Raw genomic sequence first — 21,943 nt, 5'->3', positions numbered from 1 at the left:
ATATTGAAGAATCCTTGCATTCCTGGGATAAACCCCACTTGATCATGGTGTATGATCTTTTTAATGTGCTGTTAGATTCTGTTTACTAGTATTTTGTTGAGGATTTTTGCATCTGTGTTCATCAGTGATATTGATATGTAGTTTTCTTTTTTTTGTGACATCTTTGTCTGGTTTTGGTATCAGGGTGATGGTGGCCTCGATAATTACCTTAAGTGTAAATGGATTAAATGCTCCAACCAAAAGAAATAGACTGGCTGAATGGATACAAAAACAAGGCCCGTATATATGCTGTCTACAAGAAACCCACTGCAGACCTAGGGACACGTACAGACTGAAAGTGTGGTGATGGAAAAAGGTATTCCATGCAAATGGAAATCAGAAGAAAGCTGGAGTAGCAATTCTCATATCAGACCAAATAGACTTTAAAAGAGCATTAGAAGAGACAAAGAAGGACACTACATAATGATCAAGGGATCAATCCAAGAAGAAAATATAACAATTGTAAATATTTATGCACCCAACATAGGAGCACCTGAATACATAAGGCAAATGCTAACAGCCATAAAAGGGGAAATCGACAGTAACACAATCATAGTAGGGGAATTTAACACCCCACTTACACCAATGGACAGATCATCTAAAATGAAAATAAATAAGGAAACACAAGTTTTAAATGATACATTAAACAAGATGGACTCAATTGATATTTATAGGACATTCCATCCAAAAACAACAGAATACACTTTCTTCTCAAATGCTCATGGAACATTCTCCAGGATAGATCACATCATGGGTCACACGTCAAGCCTTGGTAAATTTAAGAAAATTGAAGTCATATCAAGTATCTTTTCTGACTACAATGCTATGAGACTAGATATAAATTACAGGAAAAAATCTGTAAAATATACAAACACATGGAGGCTAAACAATACACTACTTAATAACCAAGAGATCACTGAAGAAATCAAAGAGGAAATCAAAAAATACCTAGAAACTAATTACAGTGAAAACTTGATGACCCACAACCTATGGGATGCAGCAAAAGCGGTTCTAAGAGGGAAGTTTATAGCAATACAATCCTACCTTAAGAAACAAGAAAAAGCTCAAATAAACAACCTAACCTTACACCTAAAACAATTAGAGAAAGAACAACAAAAAAACCCTAAAGTTAGCACAAGGAAAGAAATCATAAAGTTCAGATCAGAAATAAATGAAAAAGAAATGAAGGAAACAATAGCAAAGATGAATAAAACTGAAAGCTGGTTCATCAGAGCATAAAAAAAATTGATAAGCCATTATCCAGACTTATCAAGAAAATAACAGAGAGGACTCATATCAACACAATTAGAGATGAAAAAGGAGAAGTAACAACTGACATTGAAGAAACACAAAGGATCATGAGAGATTACTAAAAGCAACTATATGCCAATAAAATGGACAACCTGGAAGTAATGAACAAAATCTTAGAAATGCACAACCTTCTGAGACTGAATCAGGAAGAAATAGAAAATATGAACAGACCAATCACAAGCACTGAAATTGAAACTGTGATTAAAAATCTTGCAACAGACAAAAGCCCAGGACCAGATGGCTTCACAGGCGAACTCTGTGAAGCATTTAGAGGAGAGCTAACAGCTATCCTTCTCAAACTCTTCCAAAATATAACGGAGGGAGGAACACTCCCAAACTCATTCTAGGAGGCCACCTGCTTTGTTTTTCTTTATTATACTTATCAACCCCTGACATTATTTTTTGTCTTGACTCCTCCCCAGTAGAATATGAGCTCCAAAAAAGCAGCTCAGAAGACGATTAGCAAGATTTAGGGAGGCAGAATGTGGGAAGTCCTTGGGACGTTAGTTGTGCCATGTTGGAATGAGGACTCTGCAGCAGGGAAGGTTTGATCCTGCCTGTTTCTTTGGCCAGCCTTGAAGACTTGGGCTGCAGCATGACTCCTGCTTCAGCACTGCAGCACCTGTAGCATATCAAAACAATTGGGCTTCTTTTATTTTGATTGATTTTTTTGGGGGGTAGGAAAATGGCTGAGTAATATTCCAGTTGCAATTAATATGTTTGACAGATCTTTGACAGTGAACTCTAGGCATTAGCTGATGACCTATTCATTGTGTATTTTGGAGTGAAGAAGGAAAAACCACAATCCAAGTAATATCTAATTATTTGGGGATTTGACCCATAATGTCCTCTTCCCTTTTCCTCAGTTATGATAAATTTCCAAAGCATTTTCTTCTTGTTAAACTAAGGAGGATAAACATTTTTTTCCAGTTTGGTTTTACCTGTATTTATTCATTGTTCCCTTGACTGAATACTCATAATTAAAGTGATGAGTAAGCAGTTAAGTAGAAGACCTTGGTCAACATAATAGACACCACCTGAATTTTCTTTTTCTGTGTTTAGCAAAGAAAAGTGTTAAGTTTGAATTTTGTTGAACATTACTGTTTTTTTTTTTCCTTTTGTCCCCAGTCCCTTCTCTCCCCTCCTGCATGTCTCTGATTCCTTTTTATTTTTACATTTATTCTTATTTTTACATTTCTTATTTCGGGAGAAAGTTAAAATTGTATGGCACTCTTTCCCATCACTCTCCCTCTTCTTTCCCTCTCATCCCAACAAGTAGGTCTCTATTTCTTTTCTCATTTTGGAGTAATAACTTACCTTCACTAGAAGAGTCCTGAGTCATAGAATTGGGACATTCATATACTACTGCATGGACAACCCTAAAATATAGTTTTGAAATATCTATTTTTAAAAGATCTTTTTTCTCCTTATTTTCAGTGCCTGGTAATTATCTACATCTGGATATATTTTAATCCTTCTTGCAAACCCGATACATTAAGACTCATCTGAGTCAATGCCAGGCATGTGATGCACATTTAATGTTAAATAAATTTTTTGTTACAAATCCTCTCCTGTTCCATATTTTTAAAAATTAGTACCTATGTATATACATGGGAAAAGTTTGCTGAATTGTAGCTGGCAGGGATGATAGGAGGTTAGGAAAGGGATGTGTAATTCAGGATGGTATGGTGAATTTACTCTTGAATCAGATTTGTATTTGAATCCAGGCTTAATGATTTTTGCTTTTAAGCTATGACCTGGTGAACTTAACTTCTCTGAGTCTTTATTCCCTCATAAGTTAGATTTGAACAATACTGTTGCACAGACTTGGCTATGATGAATACATGGGAATATTTGTAAAGTAGCTTTTTTAGTTTTTTTTGTATGTGTGAGGTTTATGGGTGTATATGATCAGACATATATGTTATCATTGAACTCTTCTTTTTCTCCGTATCTCATCATCTGTCAAGCTTTGCCTAAAGAATCTTTGTAGCCTTCATTTTCTCTCTGCTGCCACATTCTTTGATATAGCTTGCATGTTCCCCCTTATGTGGCTTCTTGGTCTTATGTGTGGCAAGGGAAAAATTGTAAAGAGCTCTGAGTTTCAATTCCAGTTTCTTCTCTTATTGAATAGTATATTCTGTGCAGTATAGTATAGTCCAGTTTCAAGAAGAGTTGGGATATTTATGATATTGATTACTTAACAGCAGCTCTCCACCAGGGGTATGCATTAGATTCCTTGTCTCCAGATACATTTCATCTCTATTAAACCTTAAGCGTCTTGATGACAGATTCTGTGTCTATATGTGTTGCACTACTGCCCCCTCAGTAGAATGGTACTTCGTACAGTGTGTGCTGAGCCCCATCTCCCTTTCAGATTTTGGGGAAATTGATTTGCATTTTTATAATGTTTAGTAAAATTTATAAAAAATGCTCCTCGTATGTTAAGCTAGTCTTAAGTCATTTTCCATAAAATATAGAATTTCTTATTTTTCTCGGACTCTAGACCTGGCTTTTGACAGGCTGCTTTCTTGTCTACAACTTGTGTTTTTATGATAAACATAAGACTCAGATGTCAGGCTAACTTTTCTTCTTGTAATGTTTGCCAGACATGGTTGTTGTTGGAAGACAGTTCTCCATGGGTCTCTCACATGTTATGTATGTTTTACAAGCAGAGATGCTACTGACTGCCTTTTTTCTAGACTGTATTTTTCAAGGAGGTTTATATAGTGAGCAGCCTTGGAAGATAGAGTTATTGTTTCTCTCCAGAGCAAAAGACAGGTTTGCTTACTATTCAGTATAATAAAAAAGTCTCTCTCCAGAGTGTGTTTACTTAGTGTTCAGCATGGTAAAGGTAGTATCACCCTACAGAGCAAAAGACAAGCATGTTTATGCCCATTATAAAAGGTTTGGGTTCCTAAGCTCAGGGTTTCTTTCCTGGAACATGATCCACTGCATGTACAGTTGTCACCTGGCCATCTTTGTGTTACCCTATGGGAAATGGGACTCGAAACTGGCACAGAACCTTACACTGGTACTGCTATTGCCATGAGTAATAAAGTTATTTTCTCTAACCTGTAAGTCTTGTGTCTGTCTTCAGCGTCTATAAAACAGTGGTAGGATAATTTGTTAGTTTACGAGTAGGGTAAAATTTCAGACCTGTCACAGTTTTTGACAGTAATATGAAAGCCACTCTTTTCAGAACTGCAAAATGGGCCCTCTACAAGTAATTCTTGTTAAGCCTTAATCTCCATTAAGCCTGGGTCTCTGGAAAGGTACCTAGATGAGGCTAGAACTCAGGTTCCTTATGACTATACTGTGTTTTCTCTTTTCTCCCTATTTTTTTTAATGAAACTAAATTTATTCAAGTTCAAGGACTATCATTCTGAAATCATCTTTCTATGAAATGATGTTAACAGTGATCTCTTTCTCTCTTTTCCCAAAATAAAAGCATTGCTATTTTATACAGTTGAGCTACACTGGCAAGTGTGTTAATTTGTTTACTTAACACTGAAGTTTGGAATGTATGTTATCTTCAAGAGAAAAATGGGATAGTTGGGAGGACATTTCTTTTTAATTGGGTAACATGACAATCTCAATGATAAATAACCTAATAAACTAGGTAATAAAACATAGTATGTTGGATGGTGACAAATGTTAAGGAAAAAGAAAGGGAGGACAGGACAGTGTTGAAATTTTAGGTAATGTTGGCTACGGAAGCTCTCATGGAGGTGACTTGAGTAAAGGTCTGAAGTTAGGAGACTAGCCATTTAACTATCTGGAGGAAAAGCATTCTGGGCAGAGGGAACAGCAAGTACAAAGGCCCTGCAGCAAAGTGTTCCTGGTACAAGACATTGAAGAGGCTGATTTGTAATGCTTTGAAGACATATGATGAGAGGATTATAGCGTTGCCCTTTGCTTAGCTATCTTTATTCTTCAACCAGAGCACTTACTTTTATGTTTAGGTACTTTTTCACTTGAGGAATGGGTTTTCTTCCCTTAAAAATAATTAGAAAACTACTAAACTAGATAATTTGTCTTCTGCAGTATTCTGTAGTTCTCCTTGATGGTCTCTGTAGTGCTCATTTTTCAACAGTCAGTTTAAGTCCCACATCTGTGTTTTTCAGTTCAGCAGGTATTTGAGAGCTGTGTTAGACCTTACTTTACAGGCATACCTCGTTTTATTGTGCTTTCCTTTATTGCATTTCACAGATCATTGCATTTTTTACAAATTCAAGTTTGTGGCAACCCTGCATTGAGCGAGTCTGTTGGTGCCATTTTTCCAGTAGCATTTGCTCATTTTATGTTTCTCTGTCACATTTTGGTAATTCTTGCAATCTTTCAAGCTTTTTTGTTATCTTTGTTATGGTGATCTGTGGTTAGTGGTCAGTAACATCTTTGACGTTACTACTACAACTTGCTGAAGGCTCAGGTGATGGTTAGCATTTTTTAGCAATAAAGTATTTTCTAATTAAGGTATGTAAATTGTTTTCTTAGACCTAATACGGTTGCACACTTAATAGACCACAGTATAGTGTAAACATAACTTTTTCATGTACTGAAAACCAAAAAAATTTTGACTTGCTCTCACTTTATTGTGATATTTGCTTTATTATGGTGATCTGGATCTGGACCTGCAATATATTTGAGGTATGCCTCTGTATGACTTATGTTTTAACTCCCACATGGATTATTTTCTTTATATTTCTGTTGAAGAGAAGAGACTGAGGCAGGCTGGAATAGTTGGAGAATACCCTAAGATAGCATACAGACTAAAACCTCTCTAGCCAAGGTCTCTATTTACTCTTTGTTACTAAATATAAAGGCTGGCTTTCAATTCTTGTTGACCTTGAAAATTAGCGCCATACCATTTCCGCCTTGAAACACCATCCTATCCCTCTGGCTGTACCATTTCTATCTCTCAAGGATTCTTCTTTCCTTGGGTTTATACCTTGACTGCCCATGCTTCTTACTCCTTAATCTCTGGATACTCTGATCTATTTTATGGCTTCAGTTACCATCTATATATGTTGTTGATTCTCATATCAAAATTTCTAGTCTTAAATTCCACTCGAGCTCTAAGCAGTTGTAATAATTTGGCTTCTAACATATCCATTTTGATGGCCAGTGGGCAACATAGATTCAGATATCTAAAGCAAGGTATCTTTATTTATCTTTCTTCAAGAAAGGTATCTTTCTCCCACAAAGAAAAACTAACTTGTTCTTCCTCTTTCTTTATTTTGGTAAATAGTATTCTTGATCAGTTAACCCAGAATATTTATGTTGATGTGCATTAGTCAAAGACCATCATGCCCACAGTGTACAAAACTGGGTTTATTGATGCTTTCTGCAGCAAGGAAACCTCACACCATAAGAAACCATGTGGTGTCTCAGCAAGACTGCTGAACAAACTTAGAGAATATGAGCTTTTGTTAGATAATATTGGGGAGGATTCAGGGAATTGGTGGGGATTTGCTGTGGATTAGGTACTATCAAGAAGTGAGGGTAATTCTATGATTGGATATCTTAATAAATCCTATCCCAGAGGTGAGAAGACCAGGGTGAGGCTAAAACTGTAATTGGTAAAGAAGTAGCAGTCATTCGTGTTAGCTGGGGTTTTTTTTTGTGTGTGTGTGTGGTTGTGCAGAGACCTTGCTTTTGTCTATATTCAGACAGAACTCAGATTGGCTTGGTTTTGCCTCACTTCCATCATGGTCTCAGAGGACCTTTTATCTGATGTTGGTGATCTGTGAGATTCCGTTTGGCAGAAAAGCATCACAGCCTAGCTATGAGTGCTAGGTTCCTTCTTAGCTATGAGGGGCTGCTTTTCTCTTTCTCACTTATTTGAAATAGATGTAAAAGATGAGGTAGCATGTGGATAGCAGGAAGATGGATTAAGAATGTTTAGACAGGGTATATGAACAAAGAATTTACTTGTGATTGGTTGTTTATGTGTGAGAGGCAGTAAAGAAACTTATTCTGTTTGAAATATATCAGTAGAATCTAGTGTTAATGTTGAAGCAGAGATGTCTAGTTTGTTTATTCCTTACTAGGGAAAGAGGGGTTGGGGGTGGGGTTATGTGTCAGTCATATATTGGGCTATTTAAAACTAAATATTTGCATACTTACTATGTGCCAGACACTAAGTGCTTGTGTGATCTCTTTTAATCTCTTGGGTTAATTGGGTTAGAAAGGAAGTATGCATATCCCTGGCATTGGGAATAAGGACCGAACTGGAGATCCAAGTGGGGCTAGTGGTTTTAAGTAATATTTAAGAGTGTGAGTTTCATCATAATAGATTGGGTTTGAATCCTGCCATCACCTCCCAATTAGTAGTGATAAGATCTTGAGCAAGTTATTCAACCCCTTAGAACCTCTGTATTTTACAGATTTAAATGGGCAACAATAATAATACCGTCTTCAGATGACTGGAGATACTTGGTACTTAGTAAGCACTCGGTATACAATAGCTGCTTTTATTACTTTTCTCTTATTGGCTATGTGCCTTTGGACAAATCACAAAACTCAGATCCTCAGTTCTGACGTCATTTTACAGGATTGGTATAGGGATCAAAAAGTGTAAATTGAAGCGCTTTAGAAAGAAAGCACTTACACATATAAAATAAATGTTAGTGTCTAGTATATTGTCTCTCAAGTGTTTGAATTTACTTGACAAGTAAAGGACTGTGGTAGGGTTATGATGTTTTTGGATCAAGTTATACAGGTTCTTGAATGTTGGGATGAGAAATTTAGATTTGATGCTGTGGACTTTAGAAGTTCAGCCATCAGATAGACTTTAGAGCAGGGGGATGAGATGATTCAAATGGTGGCCTAGGAAACTTGGAATTGGAGAGGGAGAGCCTAAAGGTTCAAAGACCAGATTTAGGAAGCTAAATTTCAGGCTAAGTGATGGTGGCCCAGATTAGTGAAATAATAGTAGAAGTGAAAAATCTGTGATGTTTCTAAGGAATTACTACAATTTAATTATAAGTTGAATGTGAAGGCTGTAGAAATAATAATAAAGGCTTCTTGAACTTTAATTTTGGAAATGGATTGGTTAAAGTTATTTAGATGTAAATAGTTAATAAATATGAAGAAATAACCTTGTTACAATGTACAGAATGACTAGAGACTTTTGGTTTTAGGTATTTATTTGGCTTTCCCCATGACATAGACTCAAATGTGTACTGTGCAAAAAGAAAACTGTTGGAAAAGGATACAGGTTTCAGTGGTAAGCTGTAAAGAATTTGATTTTAAGTTAAAATAAGTATAGGTATGTTAGAAATGTGATTAAAATCTGTTTGCTGTGCTGCAGTTAGGGGTGAAATTACTTTGAAATGCATCAAAAAATGATAGATGGATAGATACGTGATCAATCAAATATAGAAAAATGTTAATTGTAGAATCTCAGTGGTGGGCACATGGATGTTCACTGTAAACTTCTTTAATCTTTTCCATGTTTTTGAAAGTTTTAATAATAAAATGTTGGAGGAAGAGTGGAGTTATAAACTGTTTGCTAAAGGCTAGTCTTAAGAATTTCTCTTCCCTGACCTGAGACTTTTGTTTTCTCTATAGGAACTTTCCGCTGTACTTTTTGCCATACAGAGGTAGAAGAAGATGAATCAGCAATGCCCAAAAAAGATGCACGCACACTTTTGGCAAGGTTTAATGAACAAATTGAGCCCATTTATGCTTTGCTTCGAGAGACAGAGGATGTGAACTTGGCCTATGAAATACTTGAGCCAGAACCCACAGAAATACCAGCCCTGAAACAGAGGTGAGTGTAGGCCCTGTGCTCTTACCAAGAACACTTTTAAGCTTGCCCTTGTTTTAACTACGTGTACTTTGGAGAGCAGGATTGGGTAAGTAATTTACCAGGAGACTAAAAACTATAAGATTATGTGGATTCTAAGCTCTGCCACACATGTCGTATTAACTTGTGCCTGTGATGAAATTTGTTTGTACTGAATGCAGAACAGGATGGGCCCTAGTCAAAAATCTTTAAATAGTCAGGTTTGACTTTTAAGTACTCAATCTTTTTGGGCCTACTGCAACTCAGCCAATTGTTAGTTAGTCCTAAATTGGTTGTGCCTTTTGGGGATATCTGAATTTTCCTAGTCAGGTTCTGAAGGCTGAAGTTCTTTAAGGAATACAGCTTTCACTTTTTTTTGTATGTTTGTTTTTGAAGTTTTTAACCACACATTTCTTGCCTTTCTTAGTTTTCAATGCAACTTTCTTGAAAGCGAAGTATAGTGGGTGTTACCTATGGGTTAATACTTCTTACTGTGGCTCCCTGTTTTTGTCAGTGTACCCTAATTTTTGAATTGCAGAGGCAGCCTTAATTTTGCCATGCCATAAAAAGTGATTTTTCTTCTTTGAAAAGTATAAATGAGAATTGAGGTCAGGGAGTACTCTCCTATTCTTCCCTTTTTCTTTCTTCTTCCCAGTTTCAAGCTGAGGGCTTAGAGTTTATACCCATCTACTCCCTTCCATAGAACACAATAGTCCAGTTGTAACTGTATAGATTTTGGGAGCACTCTTAGTATTTTGTGCCCTCTGGTACTGATGTTGCAGAAAAGCCAGTTCTGGGCAGTCCTGAGAAAATTGAGTTTCTTTTTGGTGGTTAAAAACAATCCAGTCGGGCTTCCCTGGTGGCGCAGTGGTTGGGAGTCCGCCTGCCGATGCAGGGGACACGGGTTCGTGCCCCGGTCTGGGAAGATCCCACATGCCGCGGAGCGGCTGGGCTTGTGAGCCATGGCCGCTGAGCCCGCGCGTCCGGAGCCTGTGCTCTGCAACGGGAGAGGCCACGAAAGTGAGAGGCCCACGTACCACCAAAAAAAAAAAAAAATCCAGTTATACAGAAGGTTTTGTATCTGTACAAGTTATTGTGAATTTTCTTTTCTAGCATCTGTGTCAGTTAGGATACCTTTATCTGTGATAACAGAAAACCAACTAGAAGTAGCTTGAACAGTAAGAAAAACTTCCTAGCATGACCAGAAGTCCTTAGGTAGCACAACTGAGAATTAATTCCACAGTTCAGTTACATCTTCAAGGATCTAGATTTGTTCCATACTTACTCTGCTGAACTTGGCCTGTTGGTTTTCCTCTTGGCACCACCAGGGGAGCTAGCCTAAGATGGTCATGTCTTTCTAGGTATCACATTTAGATGAAAATGTTCAAGCACAGAAAATGGGACCATCCCTTCCTTGTGTCCTGTTTTAAGATGGAAAAAAGCTTTCTCAGAGGGCCACCTTCATCCTACTGTATCCCCCAATGTCTTGCTGACCAGAATTGCTTTATATGCTTATTTCTAAACCAGCATCTCACAGAGGAAATGAGATCACATAATTGGTGCTTGGACTGCTTAAGGTTTACCTCCTAGGACTGAGGAAGGTCCCAGAGTCCTTTGGAGCAAATAGCCATCAGTACTTGAATAAAATCAATAAGTAAAGGAGAGGAGCCATAATTATAGGCAACCAATATCATCCACATTACAGATAGCCTTAAATTTTTCTTACTGGTCTTTGGTCTCTTATCAAGAATTTATTTGTTATATCTTTTTGTGCGTTTAAATAATACTGTAACCCTGTCACAGAAGACTGTGAGGGAAATTGATTTTTACAAAAATACATACCTTTCTAAGCTTATGGGTTATTTCATATTGAAGTGTGTTTAGACATTTTCTCTGATTGCTTTCTATACAATATAATACTATTTATGAATTATATTTGTGTTTCCTCTTCTAACTATAGCTATCTTCTTGTTTATTAAGATCCTTCCCCTCTACAGTAGCATTCATTCACCACCACCACTGGTACTCTACCTCTGTTGTTCCACACCTACCACGGTCCACCTCCCATTCCAGGATCTTCATTTAGGTATCCCTCACTCCATGCTGGAGATAAGTCTGAGCCAGAAGCCCAACAGCAGCTCACTATATCAAATCACCTGCTTCTCATTAGGTAGGCGTGATGGTGACTCAAAGAATGAAGAAGAATCAGGAAATACAGGAAATAAACTAATCAGGAAAGAGGCTACTCAACAGCTTGGTCACTAAGAAGAAAGGGGAAAATGGAGGCAGGCAAGAAAGATAGAATGGTGTCCCTGGACTTCCAGCCAGAACAAAGTATAACTGCTTGTACGTGGTCAGGAAAAAGACCAGTAGAGCTAGGTTAGAAGGTGTTACCCTGGCTGAGATAGCCTCATCAAGCATTTGACAAGCTCCACCGCTTGGATATAACATCCTGAAAGTGGTATTGATTTAGCCTTTCTGTACTATAGGATCCATTTCAGAGCACAACAGTCCTGTAGTAGCCATCCTGCCCCAGTACAAGAAAAGAAAAACATCAACAGAGTTGTATGGGGGCTCATAGACAATAGTAATTCATTAATTAAAAAAAAAAAGCAGCATGATTGTTTGGTTACTGATATGTAACCAATTAAATTCCCTAGAACAGGAACCAGAGGCTGCCGCTGCAGGACTGTCAGTAGATTTAACCCAAGAGCTGATGGACATTTCCAGCCTTTTAGCAAGTCAACCCACTGGTGATATTTAAAGTCTTCCTATTCTTCTTAAATGGAATTTCTTGCCAGTAACCTCTCCTTTTCCATCATCTCTTATTTAGCACTCATAAAGATCTTTAAAATTAAAGATCTTTAAAATTTTATTTATTTTTGAAATAATATTCCTCCCTCACCCCTGAGTAAGAGTTATATCTTTTTAAAATTCTAAAATTTCTTAAATAATGTAAAAAGATTCAAAACTAAATTGTTACCTTTGTCATCTTTAAGTGAAATGTGCACGTTCTCTCCATAGAAGAAATTTAAATATGCAGAAGGAGTGAACTCTGGTGTCTGTCATCCAAATTTTCTTTAGTGTCACATTTGCTGATGATTTAATTTGACTGTGTATGTGGTGAAGGTAGAAATAAAATCTGTGTAGTCAACTCTCCATGGTAAAAATTATCTTAAAAAAAATTCTTCCAAATTTAAAAATTTGTTTAATTTGTGGTGAGATCTCTCCTGCCTCAGGGAATTCCATGGTGGTCCAGTGGTTAGACTTTGCTTTTTCTGCCGAGGGTGCAGGTTCGATCCCTGGTCGGGAAACTAAGATCCTGCAAGCCACATGGTGCGGCCAAAAAAAACAAAACAAAACTCTTCTGCCTCAAACTGGAATAAAACCAATCTTGAGTTTCTGTAATGGAATACTGAAAACAAAAGACTTTTTAAAAATAGTCTCATGCTAACATTTATTTGAATTGTCTTGTTCTTTTTCTCTATTCTTATTCTTCTCTACTCAAAGTACTGAACACTTGCTAACCTTTGGAAGATACTCTTCAGAGTTAATGCTAAATATACAGCATAGATGAAAACTATGTGTTCAAGATGATATAGAGAAACAATAGCTTCAGAAAGAGTGAGTGAATCATTTAAGATTCTGGGTGAAGGAGAGATGAATAAGGACAAGATGTAGTTGTCCAGGTCAGAACTAGAGAAACATTGAGTGGGTGGAGAGAGACAGAAAAGGCATCTGGCTAGCTTAGGGAGACACATGTGGGCGCAGACAGGCATATAGGACAGGCTTAGTACTACAAGATAAGAATGTTAGCTGAAGATAGAGGAGACATTAAAAGGAGTCAACGAGACAACTGGGTGAGAGAGGAGAGACTAAAATGTAGAGTGAGCACAGAAACATGAAAACACAGATCAGGCCAAGAGAGAAAGGAAAACTGAATGCTTGAGGGAAAGCAAAAATCAAAAAGACAACTTAAACCAGACTAAGCACAGTCATATTATAGTGAAGCCTTTTATAAGACAACATGGAAGATAAAAAAGGAATGACTAGGGACAGATATGGATTAAATTGAGACAAATGTAGTAAATAATGCAAAAAGTAACATTAGATGAATGCAGAAAGGAATAAAAGGTAGAGAGAAACCAGTTATTTCCAGCTATAACATAAAACTTTAAAATATAGTAAGACAAATAGATTAGGTACAGAGAGATGGCCTCGTAGGCCTAGACTCAGAGTGGGCCAGCAAATAACTGATGAAAAATCTATAGGAAAGAGTGATTTACAAAGCAGCCCTGGTACAGCTAAAGGCGGTAGTTACAAGGCATGGATTAAGTGACCAGATCAGCATGGTTTGTACAACTAGAGAGGGTGCATTTTTTTGACAGAAAAAGTGGCAGTGGGTCTGTAGATATCCAGAGGCAGAACAGGAGGGAGGGATGGAATGAACCCACGATTACCTCCAGAGGTTGGTCAGAAACACAGTATTCTCAGGGAGAGATGTAATGGGCCAGTCAGATACATGGGTAGTAGTATACATCAGAGAAATCTCAACTAAACATGAGACAAAACTCAAGTAGATGTGAGTGGGCCCAGGAAGAAATGAGGAGCAATGGAGTAAGCAGGTATGAAGTAGGACCAAAGAGAACGAAAAACAGTGAATGGCTTCTGAGAGAGAGAATTGATACAGAACTTAAAGACAAATGAAGAAGTATTGCTTAGGCTCAGAATGAGACAGCGCACTACACAGGAGACAGTCCAGGATTCATGGAAAAGATTTAGGAAAAATGGCAGAGAGGTAAAGGAGAAACATAGGGCCAAGAGAATCAGTCAGCAGACACAGAAAGGAACACAGCAAAAGGTATGGAGAAAGATACAGAGCAGGTACTAAGTAAGCAGGTAGTTCATGAAATATGAAGATAGTTTGTGCAATAAAAGAGCTGTCTAAACAGAAAGGGAGAGACAGTCATGCCTAGAACTTGATGCAGAAAAGCATCAGCAGGCAAAGAAAGACAAGGTGTGAGCTTAGACACTCAGAAAATCAGGTATATTCAAAAGAATGTGGAGCACATTGAAAGTGAAACAATCAGATAAAATGGGGAGCAACAGAAAGGCTGAAAACTCATAGAGATGAGGAAACGTTAAGTGACTAGAGAAAGGTAAGGAATGATCCAACCTGGAACAGACTAAAAAGATCATGGGTAGTAGAAGTAAGAGGCAAAACAAAATAGACTCAGAAATAGATCATGGTTGCTGTGGGGTAGAAATAATGGTTGGGCCTGGATATGGAGAGTCAGCATAGGTGCAGAGATGGACAGATCCAACTTGAAAAGAAGCTGATCTCTGCATAATGATTTGCCTTATTTGGTGAGTCTCAGAATATTAATCCTGAGTTGAAGTCTGGCTTTGTAGAATACTATTCTAGCTTCTCAGCACACAAAAGAAAGGGAAAAGCCCACAGAACTACTTAGAATTCTTCTGGGTTGAGCTGAGAGCATGCTTTTTAAAATATAACATGTGTTTTGTTTTGTTTGGGGTTTTTGTTTTGTTTTTAAACAAAATACTCATCAAAGATGTTACTGGGAGAGATTTTTGCCAGACTAGTGTCTTTAAGTGGATTATGTCACTATTTCATTCTCCCCTCTAAGTAGACTTATTTAAACATCTTAATCTGTACAACCTCAATCATTTATATACACCAGAGGATTCAGTGTTTGAGAAACTTAAATATAAGTATGATGTGTTGTTCTAACCAATGTAACTTTCACCCTGGGGTATAAGAGCAGATCTTCCAGAATTATGAAAGCTTGTGTGCATGATTGCTAGATAGAATTTATATGTAATTCTTCAGTAACTACTTCCCCAGCTGCCCTTCTTTTCTAGCACCAAGACTTCAAGTTTTCTTCTTCCCTTCCTCCTCTAATCTTGTTATATAGCAAGGACCGTGCAGCAACTGCTGCTGCAGCTGCTGGCCTGGCAGGTGGGCACCACCGGGAAGCATGGGCCACCAAGGGTCCCTCTTATGAGGACTTATACACTCAGAATGTTGTCATTAACATGGATGACCAAGAAGATCTTCATCGAGCCTCACTGGAGGGGAAATCTGCCAAAGAGAGACCTATTTGGTTAAGAGAGAGCACTGTCCAAGGAGCCTATAGTTCTGAAGAGATGAAGGAAGGTAAGAGTAGAAGAAGTAAGATGAATATGTCTTGGGTATGGTAGAAAATGAACTTGACTTAGGAAATCACCTGGGCAAATCTTAGTTTTATTGGAAACCGACTGTGTCTGTTTTATAAAACAATTGCATTATAGCAGGAAGTAAATTGAGCAATAAGCATTAAAACCAACCAGTATACTTGTATTAAACATCAACTTAGTTGAAAAAACAGACAGCTTTTTAAATTTCCATTTTAGATTTGAGAAATTGTCATTTCTTTATGTTAATTTCTTGAAAAAGTACTCTTGTGTTCAAAATGGCCAAATTCATTTCTTCTTTAATCTTCTGTTGCCCTAACTTGCATGCATTTTTGTTTCTTTGAATTAGGAACCATAACTATATACTAGTCCAAACTTCTTATGTTGTCTCCTCATAAATACCAAGGAGATGTGCTACTTGAAATATATAAAAAGATAACAAATGAGTAAAGACAAGGATTCTCACCATCCAAGAAGATTGGCAAAACTTTATACTAGAAGATTTTGGAAATCTCTGTGAGCCCTAAAGGGTTAAGAATTATATAATAATCAGAAGCTTGAGAACTGCACGATTTTACTTTTTAAATTTTAGTCTTGAATTACTGGATTCAGAGACTTTCGGTGATGATGGTTTAGGACTAGGTAGAAAATGGGAGACTAAAACTGGATAAGTATTGCTCAGAAACTGGGAAACAGAGGTGAAAGAAGGAGTCTGTACCTCTGGTTAGATTTCATCAGCATTAGAACCTGCTCACCCCTATTCCTAGGTTATGTATCATTACTAACATATCACTTGAGTCTGTTTCTTTAATACTAAAGAATCATTAGTAATTAAAAACCACTTGTTTTTTGACTTTTTTTCTAACCTCTTTTCCCTTCATAATTAGCATTCCTTTACTGTGTATGCTAAGAATTGTAAAAGTAGTGTGGAGTTGGGTAGTCATGGTAAAAGCAGATGTGTGATTCTCTTTGGTGTTTTAATTCCAACCAGAAAAAAGTTTTCCTTGGCAATCATACTTTACTCTCCCTCCTTCCCACTGATTACCTTGGCTATGAGGTTTAGTTATTTTGGTGCATATTGGTTTAGATTACAGAGTAGTTAGGCTGTCAACTATTTAATAGGTTCGTTTTCCCCAACTTGGCTTCTTGCCTGTTCTTGAAGCAACCAAACCTTTTTTTCTGTGAACTTAGGAACAGAGTCGAATGAAATAAAACTATTGTTATCAAGTATTGTATACAGTTGGGCTCATATGTTTAACAGTCAATGTTTATAATTCCTAGAATGGTACAACTTGAATCATAAGGGCCTTAAGTAAGTCATCTAGTCTACCCTGTTCCCTTTTGTGAATATTTCCTTCTGTGTATAAAATAGGATATGCTTTTATGTCTAAATTTGGCTTCGTTAGGTTTTATTATAGTTGAATAGGCTCTATCCAGTGAATGTGTGAAGTGAGTCCTATTTGTCCTACACTTAATTTTCCTCAGAGTTCAAGTTATTTTAACATGTTTCAGAATTTTATAGACTTCAATCATGTCCTTATTACTCTACTGAAAGTTCTAATTCCTTTTGATTCTACTTTCCTTACAAAGGGTTCTCTTCCCCCAAGCCATCTCCACCTACAGTTTTTGTCTTATTTTAATTATCTTTTTCTGGACCATCTCCAATTGTAATATACTTTACTTGAGACCTAGTGACCAGAGCAATACATGTTATTTATGCATGAATTTATCATTAATTATTTGAGTTTTATCTCAAATATCCTTCTAGTTTTTACATGACAGTTTATTGCTTTGCTTCTGGAAGCATATTAAGACCAATAACTTTAGAATTATGTGCAGAGATATTTTTCAGACCCTCTCCTGCCCTTTATCTGATAGCTTGGATAAAGTTTTTTAGTATATTTTATTTTTCTATAGGCAGATTTTCTTAAACTTGCCAATATTGAAATAGATCTGCCACTTTTCTGCCCACTTATACAACCTTCAGCTCTTCCTATATTTTTTTGCTATCAGTTTGGCCTTTAAGAACCCAGAATTGCTTAGCATCATCAGTGAACTTGACAGCTTCCCAGGACACATATTCGTAATTTATAACTCTGTTAAATAAGACTGTTCCTAGAACTAGTGTTTCTACCTTACCATCTAGAGATTTGTTCATTTATCCTTATTTTTTGTTTTCTATCTTAATCTGTAACAGAATAATTCCTTTGTTGGCTAAATCTCTCAAGAACCTTGTCAGAAATCTTTTAGATATGACTTCATTTAGTTTACAAATCTAAATTGCTTTTCCTCTAATTTTATATACTTTAAACGTTATTCAAAATACTATGTTGGTAATATTAAGGTATTTGGAAAATTCTTTTAGAAGTGTGTAAGTCTTAGAGACTTGCATACATTCCTTGTGTGTTACAGCTTGCATGTGGAAGAACCAGGATTCAGATCCAAGCCATATATTTCTTAAAACCCATGTACAGTTGACCCTTGAACAGTGCAGGGATTAATCTGAGTATAACTTAAATTCATGGTTTCTCCACCTCCATGGATTCAACCAACCGTGTATCATGTAGTACTGTAGTATTTACTATTGGAAAAAAAAATATCCATGTATACGTGGACCTGCACAGTTCAAACCCACGTTGTTCAAGGGTCAACTGTACTTAACCATTATGCTACTTAAGTTCCAGTTTGTGAGAAACATTTTGAATATCTTATGGACAGTAGCTCAAAAAATGGAACCAATGAAGTCTGTGTTATTTTATAATATTATCCTATATTTAAATATATTAAAATACTATATACTTTGTTAGTTATAAAGGATTGCCTTTTATATTTAAGGGTATTGACTTTCTGGTTTTTTTCCTTCCAGGTGGCTTAGATATAGACTCGTTTCAGGAGCGTGAGGAAGGCCTTGTGGGGCCAGATGATAATGAGGAGGTCATGCGAGCACTGCTCATTCATGAGAAGAAGACCCCCTCTGCCACAGCAGGCTCAGTGGGGGCAGCTGCTCCTGTGACCACTGCCAATGGCAGTGATTCTGAGAGTGAGACCAGTGAGTCAGATGATGACTCTCCACCCTGTGCTACAGCTGTGGCTGCACATCATGGGGAAGAGGATGAGGAGGATGATGAATTTGAGGAAGTAGCAGATGACCCTATTGTCATGGTGGCTGGCCGTCCATTCTCCTACAGCGAAGTGAGCCAGAAGCCAGAGCTGGTGGCCCAAATGACACCAGATGAAAAGGAAGCATACATAGCAATGGGACAACGCATGTTTGAGGACCTCTTTGAGTGAGCTTTCCCTACCTTTTCCTCCTTTCTCTAATGTGCATTTCAAAAAGAAATTCCCTACCTTTGAAGAAAAGTGTTCAGTGGCCTTCTGCCTCTCTTGATGTAAATCAACTGTTAATCTTGTGCAAAGAGTAATGGGAGAGAGAGAAAGTTTGATTTTTATGCCAGAAACTTCCCCACGAGGTAGGTTAGCTATAAGCATACCCTTTCCTATTACTACAGTATTAATATTTTGCTGTATTTCCTTATCTCATCTTTTTCCTTTCCCTTTGAAGACACATTTATCTCCCTTCTGAAATGAGTGAGAGAAGTCTAAAGGTAAATTCTTCATGTCTGCCTGTAGAAGCCCACTTTGATAGGTTACAGTAATTCATTGATCACATCCTTTTTATTTATTCTGACCAAGCATTCCAAACAGCTCCTGATATTGCTGCCAACCAAGCAGCTTGACAACAGGCAAATCATTGATGAAGGAAAAGAAAAAAATCTTAAAGCTTCATATTGCTTCACAGTTTAGGATGGAGTCAATATGTAAGGGGAGGTGGGAGTGTGTGTGGAAGAAGGATGGTTATGCGTAAATCTTATGATTAATATCTAAACCAAAATTGGTGTCTTTAGAACTGACTTGACTGACAGATATTACTATTGTGCTTAATGCCTTTTGGTTTGTATGTTGGATAATAGAAAACAGAAAGTGTGTTTGGTAAGCCCTTAGGAAGAAATCAGAGAAAAAACATGGACTTAGGATAAAGAGTCCATGTAAAGGGTTGAAGAGTGGAGAGCATTGGGAACAGTACCTTTTAACATTGTCTGAGTTTGTGCTGATTTGGAAATCCTTTATATAAAGCTGAGACTGGTCCCCTTCTTTTTCAGCTCTTCCACAGTACTGTAAATTGTTTAAAGGGGCCATTCCAGCAGAAATCAGCATATAACAATTGATTACTCCTCTCTCTTTTTTTTTTCTCTCAACATTATTGAAGGCCTTGTCTCTTTTGATTCTTGTCAGGCCTGGTATTTTAGAGTGCATCCAGTATATCATTGAGCATTGTAACCTCAAGGAAAATACTTTATTTTTGGTTCTGATATGTAGCATGGTATTATTCCTTAAGGCAGAACTTTAAAGAACTTTCATACAAGGGTCTACAACAACTGTATTTTTTCTAATATTTTCTCTTGCATTGTCATTTTAAGTATTTATCATTTTATAGTACATGTGTAAAGTTGAGATAGATTTTAAACATCTGAGCCTTGTATAAAGTAATGATTCATTTACCTGGGTTGTATTATGACTGAATATTGACAATAAATCTATTTTATACTTACTGAAATTTGTTAATGTAGCTCTGTAACATCTTTACATAATTAAAATGAATACTCTTCCATTTAAAAAAAAGTGTTTCAGAATTTTTTCTCTTATTGGTCATGTTTCAAATAATAGATGCAATTTTATGTAGTCTAAACTTTTTCTGGCAATAAGTTGCCTTAAGAATGACTTTATGGGAGGAGGTTCAAGATGGCGGAAGAGTAAGGCGCAGAGATCACCTTCCTCCCCACAAATACATCAGAAATACATCTACGTGTGGAACAACTCCTACAGAACACCTACTGAACGCTGGCAGAAGACCTCAGACCTCCCGAAAGGCAAGAAACTCCCCACGTACCTAGGAAGGGTAAAAGAAAAAAGAAAAAACACAGACAAAGAATAGGGATGGGGCCTGCACCAATGGGAGGGAGCTGTGAAGGAGGAAAGGTTTCCACACACTAGGAAGCCCCTTCGCGGGCGGAGACTGCGGGTGGCGGATTGGGGAACTTCAGAGCCGCGGAGGAGAGCGCAGCCACAGGGGTGCGGAGGGCAAATTGGAGAGATTCCCACACAGAGTATCGGTGCCAACCAGCGCACACCAGCCCAAGAGGCATGTCTGTTCACCCGCCGGGGCGGGCGGGGTCTGGGAGCTGAGGCTCGGGCTTCAGTCGGATCCCAGGGAGAGGACTGGCGTTGGCTGCGTGAACACAGCCTGAAGGGGGCTAGTGCAACACAGCTAACACACTACTTAAATACAAAGAACAAATATTAAAAGCAGCAAGGGCAAAACACAAATAACACATAAGGGAATCCCCATAAGGTTAACAGCTGATCTTTCAGCAGAAACTCTGCAAGCCAGAAGGGAGTGGCAGGATATATTTAAAGTGATGAAGGAGAAAAACCTACAACCAAGATTACTCTCCCAGGCAAGGATCTTAAGAAAATGGTAATAGAAACATACATATCGATAATTACCTTAAATGTAAATGGATTAAGTGCTCCAACCAAAAGACATAGATTGGCTGAATGGATACAAAAACAAGACCTGTGTATATGCTGTCTACAAGAGACCCACTTCAGACCTAGGGACGAATACAGACTGAAAATTAGGGGATGGAAAAAGATATTCCACGCAAATGGAAATCAGAAGAAAGCTGGAGTAGCAATTCTCGTATGAGACAAAATAGACTTTAAAACAAAGACTATTACAAGAGATAAAGAAGGACACTACATAATGATCAAGGGATCAAGAGTAACACAATCATAGTAGGGGACTTTAACACCCCACTTTCACCAATGGACAGATCATCTAAAATGAAAATAAATAAGGAAACACAAGCTTTAAATGATACATTAAACAAGATGGACTTAATTGATATTTATAGGACATTCCATCCAAAAACAATACACATTCTTCTCAAGTGCTCATGGAACATTCTCCAGGATAGATTATATCTTGGGTCACAAATCAAGCCTTAGTAAATTTAAGATAATTGAAATCATATCAAGTATCTTTTCTGACCACAACACTATGAGACTACATATCAATTAACAGGAAAAAATCCGTATGAAATACACATGGAGGCTAAACAACACACTACTTAATAACCGAGAGATCACTGAAGAAATTTAAAAAATACCTAGAAACAAATGACAATGAAAACATGATGACCCAAAACCTATGGGATGCAGCAAAAGCAGTTCTAAGAGGGAAGTTTATAGCAATACAATCCTACCTCAAGAAACAGGAAACATCTCAAATAAACAACATAACCTTACACCTAAAGCGATCAGAGAAAGAAGAACAAAAAATCCCCCAAAGTTAGCAGAAGGAAAGAAATAAAGATCAGATCAGAGATAAAGGAAAAAGAAATGAAGGAAATGATAATGAAGATCAATAAAACTAAAAGTGGGTTCTTTGAGAAGATAAACAAAATTGATAAACCATTAGCCAGACTTATCAAGAAAAAAGGGAGAAGACTCAAATCAATAGAATTAGAAATGAAAAAGGAGAAG

General features: G+C 37.3%; 1 protein-coding gene across 4 annotated transcripts in view; it reads left to right on the top strand.

Moving 5' to 3' along the window:
* The window catches only part of GTF2E1 (general transcription factor IIE subunit 1), a 42,543-nt gene extending 22,599 nt beyond the window's left edge, over positions 1 to 19,944 (top strand). For all 4 annotated transcript variants that reach the window (XM_055085060.1, XM_055085062.1, XM_024120441.3 and 1 more), the window contains 3 exons: positions 8,926 to 9,127; positions 15,079 to 15,320; positions 18,204 to 19,944. In XM_055085060.1, the coding sequence (XP_054941035.1) occupies positions 8,926 to 9,127; positions 15,079 to 15,320; positions 18,204 to 18,628 (869 nt within the window). In that variant the 3' untranslated portion in view covers positions 18,629 to 19,944. The remainder of the gene's footprint in view (positions 1 to 8,925; positions 9,128 to 15,078; positions 15,321 to 18,203) is intronic.
* Positions 19,945 to 21,943: the final 1,999 nt, after the last annotated feature.

The sequence above is a fragment of the Physeter macrocephalus genome, chromosome 1, assembly GCF_002837175.3.
Source record: "Physeter macrocephalus isolate SW-GA chromosome 1, ASM283717v5, whole genome shotgun sequence".
In the NCBI taxonomy this organism is placed as follows: domain Eukaryota; kingdom Metazoa; phylum Chordata; class Mammalia; order Artiodactyla; family Physeteridae; genus Physeter; species Physeter macrocephalus.
Note: the sequence above shows the minus strand (reverse complement) of the source record. Positions and strands in the feature narration are given on the sequence as shown.